The sequence below is a fragment of the Oncorhynchus gorbuscha genome, linkage group LG26 (assembly GCF_021184085.1).
Source record: "Oncorhynchus gorbuscha isolate QuinsamMale2020 ecotype Even-year linkage group LG26, OgorEven_v1.0, whole genome shotgun sequence".
Taxonomy (NCBI): Eukaryota; Metazoa; Chordata; class Actinopteri; order Salmoniformes; family Salmonidae; genus Oncorhynchus; species Oncorhynchus gorbuscha.
The window spans coordinates 25,448,277-25,469,310 of record NC_060198.1 but is presented as its reverse complement, the minus strand read 5'-3'; the positions used below and the strand labels follow the sequence as shown (position 1 = coordinate 25,469,310).

Sequence of the window (21,034 nt, the reverse complement as noted above, 5' to 3'; positions counted from 1 at the left end):
TGCTCCTAACTATTTCATAAATCTTTATTTATTGATGTCTTCTTTGAGAGTGTACATATCAGTGTAATCATTGGGTATATGTGAAAAACAGACAAGAGACATATACAAATGATACAAAATAAAGATAAAAGACTATGCATAGAAAATGCTTAACAGTCATGCATAATGGAAAAAGATCATATTCATATACAGTGTTGGGAATGGGAACTTTCCTACATTTTCACATGCACAAATCTGTATTCTCTTACATTTCTCTCCTGGTACCCCTCCATCTATAGGCCATAGATAAGATCATTATTATGTAAAAATACTACAGGTTTAGAGAGGTGATCATAAATCAAACTATCAAAGGGGTGCAAGAGAGACAGAGGGATTATACACATTGACGGAAAAAGCAAGGGAACGCAGAAGCTCTAAATAGCAACTGTCAATGACCCATTTTCAAGCCCACCCTTGGCCTCCAACCAACAGATACCTCTCAGGCTGACCCTAGCCCCTATTAATGGACCCTTCTTCATTACAAAGACTGTATGATCAGCAGGATTATAATAGCTGCACTTTGACCTTGGCAACCTCTCCCGAAGAGCTGTATAGAATATGATGGGCCACAAACCACACCCCTTCCCCCACTGGAAATATATGCATCTAAATGTGTTGAAAAAGCCAGTCTTTGTATTAATATTGTGTTTCAATGTAATTTAAATACATTTTCACCAAGGTCAATACAAACAAAGCTAGTTTGAAATACCTTCTCAGTTTGCAAGTATATTACAAATATTGAAATCATGTTCTTAACACAGTAAATGGAACATGCAAATCTGGTGTGAAATGTTCAGTTGGGCCAACCCCTTATCACTTCAGTGTTTGCAGATAGGAAGGAATCAAAAAAGAATAAGCAATATGGTAGAACCAATGTGATGACAGGTAGCCTAGTGGTTAAGAGTGTTGGGTCAATAACCCAAAGGGCACTGGTTTGAATCTCCAAGCTGGCTAAATGAAAAATCTGTTGAGGTACCCTTGAGCAAGGCACTTAACCCTAGTTGCTTTGGATAAGTGTATACTCAAATATCCATGTCAAGAGAGTCTATTAAATTTGACTGCAAACACAATGATGTTTATTAGATGTTGATGGCTAACCCTTTCCTAATTCTTCTTGCAAAAAGCACAGCCCTTGAATGGTTTCGAGATGGCTCTGGAAATGGCCCGGAACACCCTGACCAACAGGGGACGTTTACAGGACTCCTGTGCTGGTGGCAGGTCGTCCTCAAGTTGAGGAATGAATGGGACAACATGATCATCATCTGTGATAAGAGAACATTGCAGGATTAGAATTGAACATGGCAAATGTACTTTCATTCTCTCCGACCACAGTCTAAACCAACCAGACGGTAATACATCAAAATGACAGCATCAAGGATTTTGACCTTGGGAAATGTAAGAGTTGCTACAATGTTTGCCTGGCAGCTCGTCAAACTCAGTGGCCTTGAGCAGAGAAAACATTATGGGACCAGAGTTGAATAAAACTCAGCATTAAACTCAGTAAAGTTGCATTCACTCTGACCACTGGCCACATCTTGACAATGCATTAAAAGAAAAGGATCATCATTGTGTGTCGCTTACCCAGCGCAACTCGAGAGGTGCTGAAACGCTGCGAAGGCAGCTCTTTTTGAGTGAGGTGGCTCTCTGGTTCCACTCTGCTCTTGAACACCTGTTGCCGGGTAAATTCATCCTTCCATTAGACACCCTACAATGTCTCACTCTGACCCCATTAGCTATGGATTCTATTCCAGCTGTAATGAAGGGCAAACCCCCAAACATGCATCTCCATACCTTGATCCTGACCGTTGGCAACTTTGGGCAGCAACTGAACCTCCGGCCCTGGCTCTTCTTCTTCACTCTGGCAGAAGGGACGTGGCGAGTCTCTGTATCGGCAACAGCTGTAGAAGTGCACCTCACAGGCAATGCAGTGTCAGGGTGGTTGGAATGGAGCTCAGACATGTACTCAACAACAAAGTCACTGGAGGCCTGGCTAATGCCGGACCTGTGGGTACTTGTGGCCTGAGAGAGACATCTCTCTGACCTGTGCACAATATCTGGGGGCAAAAGAGATAAAATAATTAAGCTCAGGATTATGTTTTGTATATTTTACAATAATACACAATCTTGAAAATCCAATGAACACAATTGCAATAAAATTATTAAGCTCAAAATGAGTGAATCCTACATGACAGGAGTTAATCAAATTTAGTGCATACTACAAAATAAAATACATGAAAAGTGTTAATTTCACTTACCATGCACAGAGGTCGCGGCAGACACATCATCGGTCAGCGGGTCCATCGCCTGGCTACTCCCCACCATACAAACCTGAGAGGTTTTAGATGAGACATCCTGGTAGACATCACGGATCGAGATCACATGAAGATGATCCTCTTCACCCACATCAGGCTCATCATCTTCTAGTCTGTTCAGAATGGAGTCCAACATCTCCGTGGCCAGTTGACAATTTTCGGCCATCTGCTCGCCCATAGATGAGTGCTCTGAGCCAGCTACTCCGGCCTTGATCACATTCAGAACCTTTGTGAGGATCTTCTTGGCGCTGCGTCTGACTGACTCCTGGCTGACTGCAACTGTTGGGTCTTTGAGGTCATTGTTGGTAGACACTTCCATGTCCTTGATTTTGTCAGCGGTTACATGGGTATCCTGGTGGTCTCGCTCGTTGGTGAGGTGGCAACCAGTGTACAAACTCTCCAGCTTGTCCATAGCTGTGCTGTAAAGTTTCTGGGAGGATAACTGGACCTGTTCCCAGAACTTGCTCCCCCTTGACCTACTCACCTCAATTGCCTCGTTTAAGTCCACTAGAAGGGACTCAAGAATGCTAGTTGAGGCCTCAGCAATGTTCCTTGAGGAGACGTGGGCTGACAGGATGTCCACGGTCAAAGAAGCATCTCTTATGACCTGAGTCACTACCTGTTGTGCCTTGGCAAGGTATTCTGCCGTTAGGCTGTCGGTCTGGAGGTCAGCAGGATGCTGCTTTTCTCCCTGTGTGGTCACATCCTGTGAAATGAGTGAATGGCTTAGGATAATTGTTTCCTGAACCCTCTCTGATGGTGGGAATGGACAATCAATGAGCAGGGAATGGTAGATGGCAGTGGAAGATATGTCTGGGTGTTCTCTCACAGCCTCCGGCTCCATGATTGCTGAGCGGCCCTGGAGCATCTCACCAATCTCCAGATTGTCGATGCTCTCGACACTCAACGCTAGACGTGCTAGAATGTTTCCAGCCATCTGGCACGGATCAAAGAACTCCTCTGAGTTGCTGTCAAGCTCTGTTTTTATCACTTGCAGGGCAGTTTTGACTGCCACTGCTGACCGGACACACAGCATCCTTAGGTCGGAGTGGGAGCGAGACAGAGGTGAGTGGTTCGAGGGACCACTGCTGCCCTGTGAGGATCTGGATCCCCGCTCCAGCTCAAACTCAGACATGGAGGCCTTGAGTTTTTGTGCAGCTTTCCGGACCATGTCCCTTGCCACACCATCAATGTCGAGGCCTTCAATCCCTGTCAGAGAGCCAGCGGTCTGGGGCCCGGATAATGCCTGGTTCTCTAGATATCCAAGGGCCTCCAGGGTATCATCGACCACCAAATCCACCAAATCACTGGACATGGCAGTGATTCTGTCATGACTTGGCTGGATATTCTGTTCTGTCAGAGTCCAATTCCACAGGGATCCTCCGTGCATTTCAGCCATTTTCAGCTCGACGGCCCTGGTGATCTTTGCCCGAGACAGGTTCAGCAGGTGGTCGCTGCCTGACTGTCTGGCTGACATCCTGGTCCCTGATCTCTGGAGCACCAGACTCTGCACCTCGGCTGACACTGCTGACAGGAAGTAGGTGAAAGGGGAGGACACCCGAACCTCATGTCCTGTCTGAGCGTTGCTCTTCGCCGTCTGGATGCTGCTGATGGTTGCAACAATGACCTGACCTGCCAGTGGTCCTAACTCGGTCTCAAGCCTCCTCTCAATGTCCAGAGGGGACTTTCCAGACAGCCGAGTGAGCACCATCTGTCCCATGGTATGGCCATTCATTGTGGTTGTGATTGTCCGCAGCATCTGTTCAGCAAACTGACTGCTCGCTGAGCTGATGCTCATTGAAGGAGCTTCGGCTCCCTGACTGGCACCTCCTTTCAGCGCGAGCTGGCCTAGTCTGGCATTGATCTGTTTGATAATGATCTCCACAATGGCCATGATCAGCCTGGTGTCCGCAGACAGAATAATAGGCCTCATCTTCTTTGGTCTCCTCTGGATGGATGGCAGTATGACCTCACTCAGGGACCTCTGGGAGTCTCTGTGAACCTGACTGAAGATGAAGCTGTGATACAGTCCGAACACAGACCTCAGTGGGTCTGAGCGGGGTCTATCCCAATCCTCTCTATCTCCGTCCTCAGACGTGGAACAATATCTTCTTGGGTTGTCATCCTCTTCCTCATTTTCCAAAGTCTCCTCTGAGCTGAAGAGGGCCCCACAACAGAGATATGGTAACAATATGGTAACAAGATATGACACTAACAAACATTTATGATACAAACACGGGTTTAAAACGTTTTTTTGAAAGAAGCAAAGGAATCAAATGAATCAAAAATCCAACTAAAGTCACACAGATGTAGGATCTTCATTTGATCACCCTATTGCAGGATAACCTTCCTGCAATGTAGGACATGTAAAACGTGTAGTGTATTTGTGGTTAAAAAGGCTTCTGAATTTTATAAATTTCCACTTTGAAATTTCTGACTTGATATCCCTGACAAAAAAGTATCAACCCCTACAAAACTGTCTATTAATTATAATCCAGATAATAATTCACATTTCCTGTTGCTGCAGGATTATTTTCCTGCTGAAGCAATCTTAAGATCCTACATCTGTATTCAGTGGAAATAAAACATTTTTAGAGAAGTCATTATTTATACACAGTGAAGAAAATAATGGTTTCAACCATTATGGGAAGAAATAAGCTTCTGAGGGGGTACATACGAAAGTGGGGAGGGGAAGGGAGTTGGGTTCCGTGTGCTGGCACCAGTTCTATGGCTAGTGACCTCGCTTGGCCCATGACTTGGCCCAAGGCTGAATCTGACACTGCGGCATGTGGAGGCTGCGGTCAGATCTGCTACATTGATTACGACTGAAGACCAGGAGCAGGAAGTTGATGATGATGATGATGATGATGATGATGGCGTCCAGGGCAAATCCATGCTGAGATCAAGGGCAGGGATCACCATTGTTGAAGAGGCCTCCTTCACCCATGACACGATGTTTTGCACTTAGCATAGGCCTCAACTACGGTGAACTGTAAAGTAAAAGAATAGCCGGGAAAGGTTGTTCTAAAATCTAACAAGATCTAACATTCACTTAAGTCTGTCTACATTGTGTTGTTAGTTGTTAGGCCTATGTCTTTATTACCTAATCCGAATGCCACAACTGAATTGATTAAATAAAGTTATTCTATTCAACTTTTATGGGGGAGGGGGCCACAAAAAATTTGAAATCATCATGAGGGGCTGCAGTGGCTCGCGGATCTGCATACCCACATCCATACCCACACATACAGTCAGAGTTGGCCCTTGCGTTTTGGGGACCCTAAGTAAAATTTTGTTTGGGCCTGCCCCCCACTTTGCGAGCAACTGATTTTAGCGGAACCCCTCTTGACAGTGGAGAGAAGTTTTCGAGTTCCTTCCTGCAATGTGTAATTGCACCTTGTGAATTCTACTATTCGAACTCTCAACAATAAGTTGAGATCCCAACTGAGTTCCTATTTTTATATTTATTATTGATCAATGGGCTTACAAAAGAGGATCCCTAGCTGCTAGTTGCCCATCCCTGATCTAGACTGTGTCCCAAATGGCAGCCTACTCCTTAAATAGTGCCCTGCTTTTGACCAGGGCCCATAGGGTTCTGGTCAAAAGTAGGGCACTATATATGTAAAAAGGAACCATTTGGTATGTACCCAGAGCATATTTGACCATCTTCCTGATGTTAAAAATTCCAGAGCTAACACTAACTCACCCTTTCATGCATATTCTCAGTCAAGAGAATCCATTGCCTGCAAAAGGGGTAAATAGATGAGTACTGTTAATTATTACAACTATCTAACCCTCGACCTCTACAGAACTAGCCTATATACATGTACACCACAAACACACCATCTGATTTGATCTTTGGTCGGTTGCAGAACATACAGCATAGAGAATAGGAGGTAAGTATGGGGAAGACAAAGAGCAACCTACTTCTCAGTCATCTCCTCCCCTGAGAATTTGAGTTCTGAGGAGGAGATTCTCCGGGCCAAGGACAGGTTGTAATGAAAAGTCTGCTGTGGCTCCCATGTGTTAGATGGGCTGGCTAAGTCCCGATCAGCCTTCTGCATCTCTCTCTCTGCTTCAGTCTCTTGTGACTGAGATGGGCCGGCTGACTCTGGATCAGGCTCCTGCTTCTCTCTCTTCGCGTCAGTCTCTTGTGACTGAGATGGGCCGGCTGACTCTGGATCAGCCTCCTGCTTCTCTCTCTTCGCTTCAGTCTCTTCTGACTGAGATGGGCCGACTGACTCTGGAACAGCCTCCTGCATCTCTCTCTCTGCTTCAGTCTTCTCTGACTGAGATGGGCCGGCTGATTCTGGATCAGCCTCCTCCATCTCTATCTCTGCTTCAGTCTCCTCTGACTGATATGGGCCGGCTGACTCTGGATCAGCCTCCTCCATCTCTATCTCTGCTTCAGTCTCCTCTGACTGATATGGTCCGGCTGACTCTGGATCAGCCTCCTGCATCTCTGTCTCTGCTTCAGTCTCCTGTGACTGAGATTTTACATATCACCTTTCACAAACTCATTAATTAGCCTAAATTATTTATCAATAGGTTATATAACCTTTGACCTCTGACCCCGGGAATGTCATCAGAAAGTGCTCTATGCACAGTGTCACCTTGGCGATCACCTTTACCCAATTACTCACTATTTCTGACTTTGGCAGATGGCAAGACTTATCTTGCCTTTCAAAATGTTTAATATATAAAAATACATCTCTATAAAAAAACAATACCTACCTCAACTTATTTCTTCTCCATTTTCTCTCCAGTAGTATCACAAATGAATGTTTTTTTAAAATGATGATAATTAAAGGTTAAATAAATACATTGCAATAAAATGCGGGACAATACATTTTCGACCACCAACGAAACCAACCCGATGTCTGAACGAATGGTCAAATGTGATCTGATCTGTTTCAAACATGCTCACGTATGACGTAATAGATATGCATCACAGACGTCATTGTGCGGCAACAGTCAGCTGGTGGCGGCAAAATCTACAATGAAAACAGCCCTTGTCGGGAGTTGTCACAAGCATAAAACATATGTTTCGGCCACCACAAGCAGACCTCATCCAAAATATGTAAAGGAAAAGTGTTTCATAGTGTGTTCGTAAAATGTGAGCCTCTGATATATTTACACCTACACCTGTTTCTTTGATAAAAATAAAAACATGTCCACCCATTTCAAAACCCACCAACCTCTTGCAACAGATACCGTTTTGGTTAGTGTGCTGACATCAACCATTGTCTAGACTCGAATATTTGACAGCACATGTGGATATCACGCAACCCATTAACTGTGTTGCGCTAGAATGCGCAGAAGAACATTAAAATTAAAAGGCACGCAACATGTCAATCAATTTTTGACCTCATCCAAGCCCCACCCGTTCACCCAGCAGCCTTTATAAACTAGCTCTCAACATCTTCTCATCCTCACTGATTGTTCCCTTCCCAGAACGGTTGTCTCACGGGTCGTCTGTCAGTCTCAACAACGCAACTCTAAAGGTATGCTGCTTGAATGGTGGGGCCATAACGCCCTTCATTTTGCGTTGCATCACAGCGTTGTGTTTTTACACTAGTCTTTATCGTTTTATTCCGTTCATGTTTTTTAGGAAGTTGGTGGACGTCGCTTGTGTTCCGTTCTGCCTTTCGCATTGACGAGCTAGCTAGTATGCCACGCAACGGCGTGGTTCTTCGCCCGTTTCTACCCAACTAAGTTAGCCAGATAATTGACATGCATCGAGTGACCGTTAATTCTCATCCTAATAGTAAACCAATGACTTGCAGTTTTTATAGCTAGTGAATTGAAAATGTAACGCGTTAGGTAACACAACCGGGGCTGTGCATTTCAGTTTCACCCAAACGTGACTGATTTGCAGGGTGAAATTTGCTTATTCACATGGCTAATAAGCTTAGCCTTACAGGTTACCGTAAGCCAATTATCTGTTACTATGAACGCCGTTGTCGGTGGAAGTGCTTTACAATTAAGCCAGACTTTAATCTACTTGGACTTTATTTCCTGTAACGACAGTGGAAAGCCGGGCCGGGCCATGTGGCATTGCATCTGTACCAATATGGCCGCTTTCAACAATGGAATGTGCTCAAGTTCATGGCGCTGCTAGCGTCCTTAGCTCGCTTTTGGAAGTTATATTAATGCTGGTGAAACGCACAGATCTGTATTAAATCTGACGTGGCAAGTTAACCAGCTACTTTTCGTTTGCTGTCAAACGCTAGGCCTATTCAACAATCAGTACATCGCGACGCAATAATTAAAGGAACTGCACAATTCGTATGGTTCCGCAGGGTGTGGTAGTGATCTTAGATGACTGTTTTAATACAGGTAAAGGTTCATGAATTTAAAATGTTTTAATAAGTCCTTGAAGTGACGTTTACAGCGGACAGTTCAACACTGCACTCACACTGCTGCAGCATCTGTTTGCAGTTGAATGTAGGTAACGTTACTTTTAATATAGCTCAACCTAACACAACTACAGCATGGGGTCACTTTGCGCGACAGTAACTACGCTACAATGCCAGTAAAACAAACTCGTTTGCCCATGTATGAAACATGAGTTGCACATTGGCAACGAAAGCAAATTGTTCATACCAAATACCCCATAGGCGTGGAATGGGCATGTGGGAATACTTTCCGGGGGATGGGTGATGAGAATAGATTTGTACTGTCCTTGCCACATTCACTAGCTACAGTGCATCTGTTCACTCCATAGCATTCTAGGTGACATTGAAGCGCTGTACATTGATCAGATCAAAGGTTGCGGTGTTGTGCAGTGGCCTGGCTTAATTCCAGCTAATTCAGCTATTTAATTTTAAATGGATGTTTTATTCTCCAACAACGAACTAGGCAATTTGTCCATTGTTAATGTGTTTCACTGACAGTCCACTGCCATTTTGAGTTACTCAATATCTAATATCCTCTTGTTGCAGCACCATGTCCAACACCGAACGTACCTTCATTGCCATCAAGCCTGATGGTGTCCAGAGGGGACTTGTGGGAGATATCATTAAGCGCTTTGAGCAGAGGGGCTTCAGGCTTGTGGCCATGAAGATGATCCAGGTATGTGAACATCTGTCTATTCAGCAGTGCTTCTAATAGGTTTAACAGCATTTAACTGCAACTATTGATTTTGAGACCTTTAAAAAAAAAATTTGGGGGGTGATTGCAGGCATCTGAGGACCACATCAAGCAGCACTACATTGACCTGAAGGACATGCCCTTCTATGGCGGCCTTTGCGCCTTCATGCACTCCGGTCCCGTTGTTGCCATGGTAACTATCCTTCTGACACGTGCACTACCCACAGCCCCTTTGAAAATAAATGCTTGCTCATTGCTAGATGCATAGTGGTTCACTGCTAACGCCTCCGAACACAATACTTCCAATACTCTTGATCAGTGGTTGTGACATAATGAATTGTTCTGCTCTCAATGTGCCATTTTTACCTTCCTTTGCTTTCAGATCTGGGAAGGCCTGAACGTTGTGAAGAACGGTAGATTGATGCTGGGAGAGACCAACCCTGCTGACTCAAAGCCCGGCAGCATCCGCGGAGACTTCTGCATCACGCTTGGAAGGTATGTGTCCACTGATGCCTGTTTATACAGAATCTGCTTTGGCAGGTATCAAAGTGCTCAACCAACAAGCGGTGCAACCTGAAAGTGAGAATCATTGGACAGGAATTTGACGCAATCAAGCTTGTAATGCATTTTCTACAATCAACTCGTGTATTAAGAAATGTTATATACCCTGCTGACTTTAGTTCCAATACACCTCAAGCCCATGGTACGCAGTTGCTGATTTTGTTTCATTTTGCCGTTAAAGGAACATCATCCACGGCAGTGACTCCCTCGACAGTGCCAACAAGGAGATCGCCTTGTGGTTCAAGCCAGAGGAGATGGTCGAGTACAAGAGCTGCCAAAATGGCTTCCTGTATGAGTAAATAAAATGGAACTGGAATCGTTTTCTCCTCACCCATCAAACCCATTCTGAATGCTGTCTACCTGGAATTTGTTTAAGTACTTTGAGCACTTGAAAATGTCAATAAAAATCATGGTGTAGAATACATGATGCTTCCTAGTGTACTTTGAAACTTTTCAGGGGCTTTGTCAGTAGGGGACTGGGAAAGTTTGATAAAGCATTAATTGGTTATGTCTCCAAGATCTGTTCAGGGCATGTGGGCCTCTAGTGAAGGAGCTTCAATATATTCAGAAATGGCAAGGCATGCTATGGAAAATATTTCAATAAATAACTTTAAAAGATGTTATGTACATGTTTAGTTTAAGGCATTACCCATCAGGGTGTCCTATGGCTTTGCTGAGTACACCTGTGATTGGGGTGGATATTGGAAAAGTGGGTGGCGGCAGCAGTGGGTTGACTTGTCAACCCAATTTCACCGTGTAGGAGTTTCTGAAAGTGTCAATGTGGGGCTTGCCTGATGGGATGTTTTGGTAGACACAAACTTGGGCCTGTTTGGGCAACAGTTGTGCAGAAAATATTTGCATTGAAATGGTAAGGTATTAACTGCGTTCTGGATGTTACTTGACAATACACCAGTTGTCGAAGCCGGCCGTTGCCCTATGCTACATATTAACGTTCACTACAGCAGGGGTATTTAACTCACCCTGAGGTTTGGAGTCTGCTGGTTTGGTCTTCAATTGCACCCACCTGGGGTTTCAGGTGTGACTGATTTGAAGGCACTCAACATTTAAATCCAGATTAGATGCATTCATTGGGAAATGCTACTTTAAATCTTAAAATTATTTTGGGAGGCCCTTTTGTCTACTTCCAGTGTCTGAACTTGTGGCTGAAGTTTTTGTCCAGTTTGAAATAAGTTGGCTCAGGAAACTTTGCATCTGCTAGCAGATACCATTGAAAGCCAGATGTAATTTGTCACGTCCTGAATTCAGGTGTAGACCTTAGTGATTTGATGTTCAGGACTCTTACGGCTTGGTGGTAGAAGCTGATTAGAAGCCACTTGGACCTAGACTTGATAAAAGCATCCAGTCATAGCATGCTAGCAGATCCCATAGATTCAGTCATAGTGCTGGCTCACAAAACCTGTAACTTCCTTACTGGACACACATGGTATCTAAAGGGTTCATTTGACTGGGGAAGGAGATAAAGGACATCAATCCCAAAGTATCCATTTGATGTGGTCAACAAAATGGACACTAGCTCAATACTGTACTTTTATGCAGTGTAAAAAAAAAGTTGTGAATCATTTATTTTACATGAATGCTTCCACAAACATGCTGCAAGAATCATTAAAAATATTAAATGAAAGTAAACCATCTTCAAATACATTTCTCTAAACTTTTGTTCACAGCACATTTACCATGGAAACCAAGGAACAAAAACTATATACTTGGAAGATTTGTGTTTTGACAGTTAATTCATTACAAATCTTTCATTATAGTTGTATCTAAGATAAGAGAACTGCATTTCTCCACTATGGTCACAGTTTCTGAAAATCATTTCATTCTTAAAAGGTTGACTTTATCAAATATATGTATATAGCACCAGAATAAAAGACAATATGATGAACAGGTTTCACAATAGAAACAAGCACACATACACACAGACCTGTGTTAGTGCAAAGACCAACAGTTACATATAAACCAAGAACAACTAGTTAAGCACAGGAGGACATGATGCTGCATGCACATATTTTGGTTTTAACAAACACCCTATAGTCTGGTTCTTTGATATTGATTATAATATTGAAATAATGCATTTGAAATCAATGAACATCATGATCAGAACAGTGTAGCCCTATATTGAGTCCATTTGTGCGTTTATTTTTTTCTTCCTTCAAATACCATGAATTCTCGTGTCTAACATTTGTGTTACAAGGACGACGGAGACAATGTTTGTCGCCTCAAAACAGTCATGCCATATATTAACATAATGTCATGTATATTTACACCATTCGGTCTTTGATGCACAGTCTGAAGTTTGAGTGAAAGTACAGCTAAAAGCTTATGATCTCACTGTCTCCCAAACCTAATGTAGGGTGAAATTGGGAGCATTTGCAACAGATATGCCTCTGTACCATATATTTAGCTACCGTGTGCCTGTCAAACCTTGTTCATTATTATGACATTTAGGGTCAAATGTAGCGTTAGGAGAGTACTGTGATAAGACGTTATTGCTTGACAGTGACCTTAGGCAATCTTTGGCATCACCAAGGTCACCTGAGCTGGTTTACACCAGCCAGCATGTAAAATGTACATTTTCATTGAGACTGTAATACTAGTTTGAGTTTCACTCAGGACCAGACATTGAAACATACAGTAACAACAGTAAGACAAATCGACAGAGCTAACATTTAACTGAACATTTTTGCAAAAAAAGAAAAGTTCAAAACAAACACCTACACATTATCAAACAGTGACACACAGAAGGGTAATCCTACCTCTAGAGACAGAATATATGACAAATCCACTTAAAATGGGACCTTGTATCACATCAAATAGGTCTCTCTACATTAGTGAGATGGTTTACCAAGTGACACATTTACTTTAAGACCGATCTTGGACTAAACACATTTTTATTAATACTGTTGACCACATCAATCTCTGAAGTCTAATTTCAGCATGCCAACAGCCAATGACAACACCATTCTCAATAACCTTAACAACGAAGAAGAAGCCTATAATACAATACGCTAAGATTTCCTGAGAGTAAATTGTCAACCTTACTGGTATATAAAGTAAGACAACGGAGTGCAGTCGTTAGTATATATAGTATGTAAATTATAATCCCTCTTTAATTTGTCATATGGCACAAAATAAATCACCATATCATGTTTGTAAATTGGCTCTGTTATATACTGCATACTTTGTTCATAAATACACATTTAATGTGAGATATTTTGTTTTATAAATCAATATTGACATTCATTTAATATATCCAATGAAAGGATGGCCTATGAATAAAATGTATGATCATGAGTCAGTGAGTATGACAATTTAGCCCAGGCCTACCAATCACTTACTAGGAAATATGCACACATAGCCATCAAAGTGATTTAAATTGTAATGAAAAGTCACCTATACGTGTGGTTTGACCAGAATCTGAAAACCTTGCAACAGGAGATTACATTAAAAGTTCTAAAAGAGGTAGAGCAAACAGCATTATGAAGTTTCTTTTACAAAGACAGTAAATTCTCTATTCAGATAAAAACGTTTCTCATGTTGTTGATGGTACTGATGAAACACAGCCCGAATATTACAGTGACTTGAATATTTCCTCTGCTCATATTTATAGTATCGCTCTGAATTATGACATAATTCATGTAGAATAATGCTATATGTTAGATATAAAACATTTCACATAGATCTCTATTACTTGACACATGAGTCAAGGTTTGCATATCATTGTGTAATAAACTGTGATAGAACTAAATATTACCACAGTGAATGACCTGTTTTTCATAAGAGTAGAATTGTTTAGATTTGACAAAAATTTGCCTGCAATCAGCTGGCCAAGAGGAGTAATATTTGTAAACATATTTTAAATAAGGCATGTTAAATATAGTGATAGAAAAGGGTCAACTGAAGATTTGGGGCTCTCCCACATTCTCCCTGGTCATGTCCCAGTGATAGCTGTAAGTCATTATTGGCTATCACACAAATGGAACGCAAGATCCAGAGAATGTGGTAAACTGCTCAAATCTTAGTTGAATGTGCGGAACTGGTATGAAGCTGATTGGTGGTGTTTCTACTTTATATCTGAGTGATTGTTTTATACCAGTAAGGTTTAGTCCATTCAATACCTACATACATACATACATACATACATACACCCTGTTATATATACACAAACATCACACAGTTTATCCATCGAAAGATTACCCTACCTCAATGTAACGAATACGAGAGATGCACAAAAAGATATCGGATTAGAAAAAAATCGTAAAAAAGCTTCTAATTTTGTTGTTGAAGTACAAAAAACTGAACTGAAACGTAAAGTTATTGTCATTCACGCACCTCTCTTTTCCCCTTTATTCTCTACACACCTCTCCCCGTTTGCGCTGTCTGTTTGGAACTGGTCTTTGAGTCGCTCTGTCCCAAGTCTCTATGGGCACAGCTTGAAGCCCCCTGGTGACCTTCCATGTTAATGTTGTGGGGATGCCACCCAGGGCCCATGGTCTCTGGTGCTGTGGAGGGAGAGGACTGGCTCTCCTGCAGCAGTGCCCCACGGAGGCTCAGGTCTCCTGCTTGTTGTAGTAGCTGCCGCCGGAGCCATTGCTCTCCAGGTTGGAGGCTGTGCCCTGCGGGAAGGTGAACTTGTCTGCCTCCTGATCCTCCTCCTTCAGCTGCAGCGTCACCCCTTGGGAAAGGAAAGAGGGCCAGTATAGAAGTATGAAAATAAATAGGAAGGAGAGGATGAATTGTAAAACTCAGGAGATAACGGAGAAAATAAGTTGCCTTGTTCAAGATTGTTGATGTTGAGATGGGGTAGAGTACTTGACCTACTACACCATTCTCTTTCAGTAGAGGACATCCCTACCCAACTACCAGGCTTAACATGGGTTTCTAATTTGAGTTCAGTTAGCGGGTTGGTTTAGGTTACCTGGCTTTCCATTGGGGTTGAGTTCCTGGGCTGCCGAGGGAGGCTGTGCAGTCCCAGAGGCAGATGCTGGCGTGGGAGGAGATGGGTAGTCTGGCGGGGTCATGTTCTCATCTCCAGAAAGGTTCCTCTGGGGCACTCCACTCAATACCACCCCCGACAAACTCACTGGTCTCTTACCAATGGGGATCTTCCTCTCTAAAAACCAAGACAAAGGGTAAAATGGTTGATCAGCTCTTCTGTTACTTTCATGTTTCTTATGCCTTTGCTCTTTTGACGTGTGGCTACTTAAGTGGTATTAATCATCCATAAAGTCACATTTAAATATTCCAATCTAGGTAAAAATGTCTTAGAAATCTAAGTTATTCAGGAAAAGCTAATGAAAAGCTACATAATCAAATCATTTGTCTTTTATTACAGGCAATGAAGATTTTTCTTTAGCCTGAGGTCTAGACCTCTAATAACAGCTTCACACTGGTACGAAAATGAATCCGGTGTAGGAGAGTTTTGACTTGGTTTCAATGCTCTGTGTTGGTGTGAATAGATATGCCCGCAGAGCAAGAATCGTGACGAGCCGTGGCGAGTGCAGCTTTGCCCTTAAATAGAGAAAGAAAGAGGGAAAGGGGAGTGTGCATGGGAGGAGGTAGTAACAGGGGAAGCACAGGGGCAGTAATGAGAGGGGGAGGGGGCGAAATGAGGGGATGGATGACCTACTTTTCTTTTGGCCTTTGTACTGCTGGGATTTCTTCTTCTGCTTTGTCACACTCGGAGGGAGCTCTCTAGAGGCTGAAATAAAGCACAAACCGGAGAACAACTCATTCATTCATACATTCGTGCAGCACAGCTCGTCTCAACTCATTCAAAAAAAGCTAATGCTTTAGCTCATTTGTCCTACATTACTAGAATTTGTTTCAAATTAAAGGTTTGTGTTAAAGTCACAGTGTTTTGGTTATCTGAACGTTTCTGTGTTTTGGTTAAATGAAGTTTGATGTTTTGACTGTTTCTCTTGGTTGTTTTTGTTTTGCATTTATTGGCAGTGTCAAAGCAGTTCCACCTGTATTGGTAGTTTTGGTTATTTGGGAGATTACAGTCAAGGTAATTTGGATGACCCTAATGAAAAATCTGGCTTTGTTTTCCAAAAGGTTATTTGGGGCTCTACTAGAATTAGAGTTCAGACATTGCACTACGAAAATGTATCTTTGTCCATCTTTATCTTTGTGAATAAATGCTGAAAAATCCCAATAAACCTCACCGAGCACAGCTGGTGGCTGTAGCTGGTAGCCAGTCAGCTGACACCAGCCCACAGGGTAGAGGTCAGGTGATTCACAGTCCACCCACTGATCATACTCGTCCTCCCAGCCGTCAAAATGGATGCGCAGCAGTCTATGTACAATACGTGTCACTGTGGCAACACACACCAGCCGGGGCTCCATCAGGTCCACAGCCTCCAGCTTCATGCCAGGGCGGAACCCATGGTTTGGAACTTCCTTCAGAGTCAAGAAAGAGAAGGGGACATTCAGCTGGTGAACTCGGGGAATTTCTCATAACACTACAAATACAAGCATATGACGTTGTACATTGGTGGGCTACTAGTCTTTCTCAACTTCACTGCACTCAGATGCGCTTGGTCATCCTTATTCGGATGAATATCCTGTAACACCTACACTACTGAGAGAAATCAAGCAATTTGAAAAAGCCAAAGTGCAAAAACAATCAAACTTCAAATAGATGAAATCCAGCAGGTGAAAAAATATAAAGGGTTACTCAAGACAAGCAAGTAGTTGGTTTTGACAACAAATTCAGTCCAACTAACAGACTGAGAATAAAAGTAAAAGAGCCAAAACGAACTAACAGGCAAAATAGCTAGCAGACCAAAAGCTGAACAAGGTTACCTTGTTAAAGAGCTTCACCGGAGCTGCCACTGAACCCGTTTCCCTGAGGTAGTCAAACCATCTGAATGGGAGTTTTGTGTACCCTGCAGAAAAGACTTACTTATTGAGGCTACAAGTAACAGCAACTGGCTGGCCAATTTAAATAGCCACTGTGAAGTGAGAATCAGTGGTGTGCACTCTCTTGATACTACAAATAAACTCAAATAGACAATTGTGAGGATGCTTTTACCACACAATGTAATGTATTTCAGTATGTACCACGTGGAGGGGTGAGTTCAATTGTGTTGATTTCACAGAATCCAGCAGGAAAGATAGAGGGAGAGGTGGAGTGATAGCAGAACCAGTCAGAACCATCAGCCGCCTCGGAACCATCAATTCCAATCATGAGGTATCCATCCGCCAAGACCTGGAGGAAGAGAAGGCAGGGAGGGTGAATGTGTACAAATCTGTTACATGTGCAAGTTCATTTGTCTTTTATTTCCCTCATTTCTCTGTCAGTAATATTTCACATCACAATTATGAGGCTTACCTTTCTGACAGTAGCAACACAAATAGCTGATAGATTCAGAGGGTCAATAGCCTCCAGCTTCATGCCATCTTTAAACCACTCCCCGCTCTGGTCAACATCCTTCACCTGAGAGAGATTGTGCCACGTATCAAACAAAATGTCAGAGACCAGAAAGATCTGTGAATCAGTCAAGTGGCAGATTGAAACATTCATTTGAACTCACCTTCGCAAAAAGCTGTCCTGGGGCATCTACTTGGCCATCAAGTTTCTTTGAAACATCTAAAACAATAATATCAACGTGCGTTTGAAACACCAAAATAAAGAAAGAGCATTCGTCATTAATGGACAACAATCTAACCCTAAAACTCAATATAAATCATACTGAAACAACTAGAATCTTAAAGTGCCTGTAAGTGTTTCATCCATGTTGAACTTTTCAGGATCCTTAGACCCCAAGCAAATCTTTACCCTTATGTGTATGTCCCACGTGCCTAGTCCCGTGTGCCCTCCCCACTATGTCACTGACCAGATCTCTTGAAGCGGTGTCCAATGCCGCGGGACCAGCCGATGCTGTGTATCAGTGGGCTGTACATGTGGCACCAGAAGTCGTCGGAGCCGTCCTCGCACTCCTCGTAGACGAGCCGAAGCCGACCTCCGATCACCTGCTCTACCAGGGCCACCCGCGTCCGGCACAGGTGAGTCTTATCCACCACCTCCACACGCATCAGCTTCTTAAAGGGGAACTGCATGCTCTGCTGCACCTGGAGAAGGGTGAGGAGGTGAGGATTCTACAAGGTTACTTGACAATCCTGTTAGGCATTGTAGAATATGTCACTCTACAATAACGCATGTTTGTACTGGTAGTGCCAGAAGGTTATTAGTGTTGCATTTGTGGAAATAATACAAGCATATTCATCTTCTCACATTGATATTTGATGCATGTTTGTACTATTAGTGAGGTGTTGGAGTGTCTTGTGATGTGGAGTTGTAGCTCACCTTGGTGGAGAAATCAATAGGTAGAGTCTTTGCTCCTGTTAGGCATTTCACAAGAAACTCTTTCCAGTTGGTGCACTTGTGCTGAATGGCTAAGGTGAAACAGTCAGACAACATTTGGCAAAGATTAGAAATGATTCTCTCAAACAGGTCAGAAATGATAAATGACTCAACACTTGCAGCACAGCCTACATCCTTATCTTGGCAAAACAAAGTACAGTACTATTCCCTCTGTTAGTCTTACACTTGGGAGGAACCAGGGGCTTTCCTCCTGCTGCACACCACCCCACCGGGTGGATGTCAGGGACACAGATGTTACACCAGAAATCCCTGCCAGAGTCGCCATCAAACCCCTCGTACCGTAGCAGTGCCTTAAAGCCTTCGGAGAGAAACACAATGTTTTAAAATGAGGGAAACCACTGAACCTTATTTGTGATTTTCAGATTCTTTTTTTTTCCTGAAATACCATTACAAATCTAAATCATAGAAGTATTGTTGATGAGAGAAGAATCTGTTTCCAAGCATTGTGTGTAGGCTACATCTAAGTGTAACATGTCTGTGTGTAAACAGAGTTTGATGAAAACATTGAATGCAGAGAAAGTACACCGTCATCTATGAATCCAATCAGGTGCATTTTAGAGTGAAGAGGATTCTCTGGGGCTGCTTTGTTACCTGCTAATTTGATAACTCCTGCTATCCAGTACACCTTCATTGGCAGGCCGCTGTCTGTATTGGGCACCTCTACTCTCACCCCTTCTGCAAGGTCACCCCAGGAAGTTCCCATGGGAACCTAAAAGGGCAGAGAAGACAACACATGCTGAACACAGAAGATGACATTATCACAATATAAATATGTCCACTCAAAAAGGACAGCTGTTAAAACAACCAAACTCATCATGGCAAGCTAATATTCTTCATTGTCACCTATCCTCACAATTAGTGCAGCTTCAATAATGTAAAAAACAACAAACTATGTTGTTTTCATCTCTCTGTTTGATGGCTCAATAAGGATGAGATACACTAACATTCAAAAGTTTGGGGGTCACTTAGAAATGTCCTTGTTTTTCAAAGAATGCCACGCTGTGTTAACTAATCCAACTTTATCATTTTAAAAGGCGAATTGATCATTAGCCAGAGTCTTTTAAAATGATAAACTTGGATTAGCTAACACAACTTGGCATCGGAACACAGGAGTGATGGTTGCTGATAACGGGCCTCTGTATGCCTATGTAGATATTCCATAAGATAATCAGCCGTTTCCAGCAACAATAGTCATTCACAACATAAACAATATCTACATTGTATTTCTGATCAATTTGATGTTATCTACAAGAATCTACAAGAATCTACTTCTTTATAACAAACAAGAAAGGCGCAAGCTGAAATTCAATTACTTTGTATTTATTGTAATATTAGTCCCTTAATAAGCACTCATCATGAAAGGCAACCATAGACGCTTGCATCATTCATCCACTGAGCGTAATCTCTACTTTCAAAAGTATAATGTCAGTTAAGATATACCACATTGGCTGATTCTACATGTTCTGACTTCCATACACTGTCACTTTTCATCAGCAACCCTTTGGAGTGTTTGAGCTGAGCGTTGCTTACGTGTTTGAAACAGCCGACAGGTGCCCCGTTAATGTCGCCGGTGCCTATGTAGCGTCCCCAATCAAAGCCTTTCACAGGAATCACTGCAACCACCACAAGTATCGTCATGGGAGATATAGATAACAAAAGTCGACTGACTACCTTATTATCATCACCTTCTATATTTACAGTGAGAAAGACATGAGCTCAATCTAGTCCTAGTAGAATCATCCTTAAAGACTGTTGCACCTATACTGTAGTCATTTGTCATTGTTGTCATTTGTAATTGGTGATAAATGCATTTCACTTGTCATGGACTTTTGCGTGGAACTTACCTGTTTTTGACTTGACTTGATTCTGTTGGTTGGCTTGGTACTGGGCATAGGCAGCCAACTTCGCCATGAGAGGCTGCTTCTGTAATACTTTAGCCTTTTTCGTTGGTGGTTTACCCTTTGAAAATAATAATATTGAGAGAGATTGAAGAAGAACCATACAAGCCAGGCAGGTTTCCTTTGTCCAAGGTTTATTTGACAAAAGAAATCATTGTGATGTGTGTAAAGGAAACGGCAGATTATAGAATACATTTTCTAAAGATCAACGACATTTGTATCAGTTCGACTGGGATGGATTTTTTTGTTGTCTAACTTTCTTTATTGTGACAAATTATGATGGAAACTGTTTTTTGAAAAAAGGATTGCCAAATCATTTTGAATGTTTGTGGGGCACATGACGTCGTCACGTAGCCCTAACAAAAACGATCCACTCAACATTTAATTCTAAATATTCATTGCTGACAAATTAACATTTTCACTGTTGCAATACATTGGAACATGATAATTATTAGAATATGACAAATATTAGTACATTATTGCAGTATATCCATGCTGGCTTTCGCGGGATACCTGAGACATGAAACACATAGGTGGGAGGGCATATAGCCTGTCAGCAATTTATTAATGCTCTATTTGCCTAAAAGGTTCATGTTAACACTTTAACCACTTAATCTGTATTCTTTTTTCGGTGTAACGTCATTACGTCCAGACGTTTTTAATCGACAAGATGGAAACTGTAGCAGGCAACTGTTGCGTCTATTTTCTATACAGACTTTCTAAAT

General features: G+C 42.4%; 3 protein-coding genes across 5 annotated transcripts in view; 1 reads left to right on the top strand and 2 right to left on the bottom strand.

Annotated features, from left to right (window-relative positions):
* Positions 1-45: 45 nt before the first annotated feature.
* LOC124015344 lies at positions 46-5,317 on the bottom strand. Its single transcript, XM_046330526.1, has 5 exons — positions 5,029-5,317; positions 2,295-4,507; positions 1,831-2,093; positions 1,621-1,708; positions 46-1,301 (listed from the first exon to the last, which is right to left on the bottom strand). The coding sequence occupies exons 1-5, from the start codon at positions 5,271-5,273 to the stop codon at positions 1,144-1,146; spliced, it is 2,967 nt and encodes a 988-aa protein (XP_046186482.1). The 5' UTR covers positions 5,274-5,317; the 3' UTR covers positions 46-1,143.
* A 2,382-nt stretch (positions 5,318-7,699) lies between these two features.
* Positions 7,700-10,426, top strand: LOC124015258 (nucleoside diphosphate kinase A-like). Its single transcript, XM_046330371.1, has 5 exons — positions 7,700-7,855; positions 9,296-9,425; positions 9,535-9,636; positions 9,826-9,938; positions 10,186-10,426. Exons 2-5 carry the CDS (start codon positions 9,300-9,302, stop codon positions 10,301-10,303), a joined length of 459 nt encoding a protein of 152 aa, XP_046186327.1. The 5' UTR covers positions 7,700-7,855; positions 9,296-9,299; the 3' UTR covers positions 10,304-10,426.
* A 1,145-nt stretch (positions 10,427-11,571) lies between these two features.
* Positions 11,572-21,034, bottom strand: part of LOC124015256 (MBT domain-containing protein 1-like) — a 23,561-nt gene continuing 14,098 nt past the window's right edge. For 2 of the 3 annotated variants that reach the window (XM_046330368.1, XM_046330369.1), the window contains exons 5-18: positions 20,256-20,370; positions 19,942-20,024; positions 19,003-19,120; positions 18,575-18,709; positions 18,334-18,422; positions 17,864-18,098; positions 17,561-17,616; positions 17,359-17,463; positions 17,088-17,235; positions 16,830-16,912; positions 16,190-16,424; positions 15,652-15,723; positions 14,941-15,135; positions 11,572-14,697 (exon numbers count right to left, since the gene is read on the bottom strand). In XM_046330368.1, the coding sequence (XP_046186324.1) occupies positions 14,573-14,697; positions 14,941-15,135; positions 15,652-15,723; positions 16,190-16,424; positions 16,830-16,912; positions 17,088-17,235; positions 17,359-17,463; positions 17,561-17,616; positions 17,864-18,098; positions 18,334-18,422; positions 18,575-18,709; positions 19,003-19,120; positions 19,942-20,024; positions 20,256-20,370 (1,794 nt within the window). In that variant the 3' untranslated portion in view covers positions 11,572-14,572. Of the gene's footprint in view, positions 14,698-14,940; positions 15,136-15,355; positions 15,534-15,651; positions 15,724-16,189; positions 16,425-16,829; positions 16,913-17,087; positions 17,236-17,358; positions 17,464-17,560; positions 17,617-17,863; positions 18,099-18,333; positions 18,423-18,574; positions 18,710-19,002; positions 19,121-19,941; positions 20,025-20,255; positions 20,371-21,034 lie in introns of those variants that run through there. The other variant, XM_046330370.1, reaches the window with a different exon arrangement.